This window comes from Gavialis gangeticus, unplaced genomic scaffold (assembly GCF_001723915.1).
Source record: "Gavialis gangeticus isolate Ggan-Ray unplaced genomic scaffold, GavGan_comp1, whole genome shotgun sequence".
Taxonomy (NCBI): domain Eukaryota; kingdom Metazoa; phylum Chordata; order Crocodylia; family Gavialidae; genus Gavialis; species Gavialis gangeticus.
In genome coordinates this window covers 98243404-98246892 of record NW_017729032.1, presented here as the reverse complement: position 1 = coordinate 98246892, position 3489 = coordinate 98243404, and the positions used below count along the sequence as shown (strand labels likewise).

At 43.5% G+C, this 3489-nt stretch overlaps 1 protein-coding gene across 1 annotated transcript in view; it reads left to right on the top strand.

The window, feature by feature from the left end:
* MYCBP2 (MYC binding protein 2, E3 ubiquitin protein ligase) overlaps window positions 1–3489 on the top strand; it is a 336755-nt gene that overhangs the window by 319858 nt on the left and 13408 nt on the right. The window contains exons 83-84 of the mRNA XM_019523825.1: window positions 2011–2118; window positions 2305–2470. Of these exons, the coding sequence (XP_019379370.1) occupies window positions 2011–2118; window positions 2305–2470 (274 nt within the window). The remainder of the gene's footprint in view (window positions 1–2010; window positions 2119–2304; window positions 2471–3489) is intronic.

The window sequence follows — 3489 nt, the reverse complement described above, 5'->3', positions numbered from 1 at the left end:
GAACACTAGGTTTGTTTATGGGTAAACAATGGCTCATGTCCTGGATAATAATAACTGATCACTCCTGACTGTGGGTGGCATTGCTCTGAGGGAGCTCACAATACAGGCAGGCAGATTAAGTGTTTTGAGTACCAATAAATGAGTCATTACTAGAATTGGTCTGATAACTGCTGAGCTGGATGTGTGTAGACATGGGTTGATTAGCATTTGGAGCAGGGATCCCCATCATACAGTGCTCCCCTGCTGCTTTGGTCCCAGAATTCAGTGCTGTCCTTGCCTTGGAATCTCTGTTCTCCATCCTAAATATTAATGAATGTGCATTCGTGTCCCATCACCCATTTAAATAAGTTGTCATGCAGTTCCATGTTGGATGCAAATGAGACCAGGGGAGTTGCTTTACTCTTATCACCCTTGATTGGAGGGCTTTAGATGCATCTCCCGCTGCATCTTCGTTGTCTTTTGTAAGTCCTTCCTCTAATCAGTTCTTGTTCAGGCAAAGGTGGGGAGGGGGTGAGTCCTTTGTGAGTCAAACAGGCTGTGTACTGTCCAGGGTTCCCCAAGAACACAGAGGTGAGAGGTAACAACATCTGGACACGGCCTAGGAGTTCTACGAGGCCACCACTTTCTTCAATTTTTGCCATTTGAATTTCTCCACTAAGATTTCATGAAAATATTGCCACGTGGATCTGTCCTTTCCATATATTTTAAGCCAGTTTGAAAGGGTGAACATCATGATCCTGTTTTGAAAAATAAATTTTTAAACCACGATGCCAAATAATTTTTTTGCTACATTTTCTCCCCAGTGTATAAAGTAATTCTGAATTTAAGACAAGGCTTCAGAACATACTCAGTTCTGTGGAGTAGCTTAAACATTCCCCAGAATGAAGTAGTTGTCACACTCTTTCCACTGCCACTTAAGATATTTTGTTTAAATGTGGAATGGAAGAACATGAGAGGTACAGGAACTTTAACACCCCTCTGTACTGGAAGCCTACCAGTAATGGTGCAGTAACAACTCAGGGGAAGAGTATGAGCATTAATAAGATGTATGGAAGATGGAAAGGGTAGGACTGTTTATTGTGATTTAACTTTTCAATTGGAGTCCAAGGGCCAGTGATAAGTGTCAGTGGCAAGAGACAAATTTTAGGGGTTATAGTCTGGCTGCCAAATGTACCTGTACAGATAGTGAATTAAATGTTGCCTGAAAAGACCACACATTTTTATAAATGGGTAAATGCATTGTGTGCTTTTCCTGTAATCTGTTGGTTAAGTTATTTCCACTGGTGCATCCTTCCCACCCCACCTCCTCCCAGTTGGTGAATTTTCCTTCTCTCAGTTTCCTGCTGCTTTTAGACATGTGCCATTCTCTCCAGCTCACCTGTCCCCTACTTGGCCACCCACATCTCATTTCTCATTCTCCATTTGCTGCTTCCCCTCTTACAGGTATTTTCACTTGCTTCTCTTTGCCCTTCTCCTCTCTTAACTTTTCCCCTGTGGAAATTCAGGCACAGCTCTCCATTGATATACAGTTACTTGGAGAAGCAGGAAGTAGTGTTCCCCTCACCGCCCCCCCTCCAGATCTGTAGGAGTATCTGAAAACACTTAGTGTATAAGAAAACCCCACGAAAGTTGGCAGCCTGCCTTGTGGTGTGTTCATGCCCAGCAGGCCCTTCAGTAAGTAAAACTAAAGAATGGGTTGCACCCACCAATCCAGCAGGAGTCTGACCTTGGGAATGGATAAAACAGCTGTTCCTTACCTCCCAGCACCATTGCAAACTCCACTCAGTAAGGTAGAGGTGGCACTTTACAACCTGTTGAAATAGGACTCTTCCTGCCCTTGAAGCTGTGCCCCGTGCAGACGGGTGAGAAGAAAGAAGCAAGCTTCTCCACAGCCCCAGTGCAACCTTCCTGTTCCAAAACAAAACAGGCAAAAATTGTTCCATAACTGACACATATGGAAAATGTAAACAACTTGTTTTCAACTTCCAGTCATTTCTGTGTCACATCTAGGCATATTTTGGTGGTGAAGCTCGCTGTGATGCTGAGGCTGGACAAGGAGATGATTATGATCCAAGAGAGCTCATTTGTGGTGCATGCTCTGATGTTTCAAGGGCTCAAGTAAGCCAACAATTTTTGTATTTGTTTTTGTATAATTATGGGAAGTATACAGTGGTGTTATTTCTTCGTAGTCAATATATCTAAGTGTTGTATAATTTTAATATGCTGTGTAATAAAAAAATACATAGCTTTAATTGTTACAGTTTGGTTCTGCCACAACAGCATTTCTGTTTTCTTCCTATACAGATGTGTCCCAAACATGGTACCGATTTCTTAGAGTATAAATGCCGCTACTGCTGCTCAGTTGCTGTGTTCTTTTGCTTTGGGACAACACATTTTTGCAATGCTTGCCATGATGATTTCCAAAGAATGACAAGCATCCCTAAAGAAGAACTTCCACATTGTCCTGCAGGTAAGGTTTTTTACAAGACAGTTTATTTCAATAGCCACCATTTCCTGAAAGTAATATTTGATTGACTTGCCTGTATTTCTAAAAATTAACAGAATTAAAATTAAAAATTATATCAGTCATGTAACATTTTAAGGTAATTCATAGAATCATAGAAAATTAAGGTTGGAAGGGACCTCTGGAGGTCATCTAGTCCAACCCCCTGCTCAAAGCAGGACCACCCCCAACTAGATCATCCCAGCCAAAGCTTTGTCTAGCTGGGTCTTGAAAACCTCCAAGGGTGGAGCTTCCACCACCACTCTGGGTAACCTGTTCCAGTGTTTTACTACCTTTGCTGTAACTTGAGACCTTTACTCCTTGTTCTGTCATCTGCCACCACTGAGAACAATCTAGCACCATCTTCTTTTAAACCTCTCTTTAGGTAGTTGAAGGCTGCTATTAAATCCTCTCTCGATCTCCTCTTCTCTAGACTAAATAAGCCCAGTTCCCTTAGCCTGTTCTCGTAAGTCATATGCCCCAACTCTCTCACGCTTTGTTGCCCTCTGCTGGACTCTCCAATTTGTCCACATCCTTTCTGTAGTGGCGGGGGGGAAGGGGACAAAACTGAACATAGTACTCCAGATGTGGCTTCACCAGTGCTGAATAGAGGAGAATAATCACCTTCCCTGACCTGCTGGCAACCTGCCTACCAGTGCAGCCCAGTATGACACTTGCCTTCTTCGAAACAAGGGCACACTGCTGGCTGGCAGATACTCGGCTTATTGTCCACTGTAACCCCCCAGGTCCTTTTTTGCAGGGCTGCTGCCCAGCCAATCAGTTCCCAGCCTGTACCAGTGCATGGGACTGTTCGGTCCTAAGCGCAGGACTTTGTACTTGTCCTTGTTGAACCTCATGAGATTTCTTTTGACCCAATCCTGCAGTTTGTCTAGGTCACTCTGAAGGCTAGCCCTACCCTTCATTCTATGTACTACTCCCTCCAGCTTGATGTCACCTACAAACTTGTTGAGGGTGCACTCTCTGCT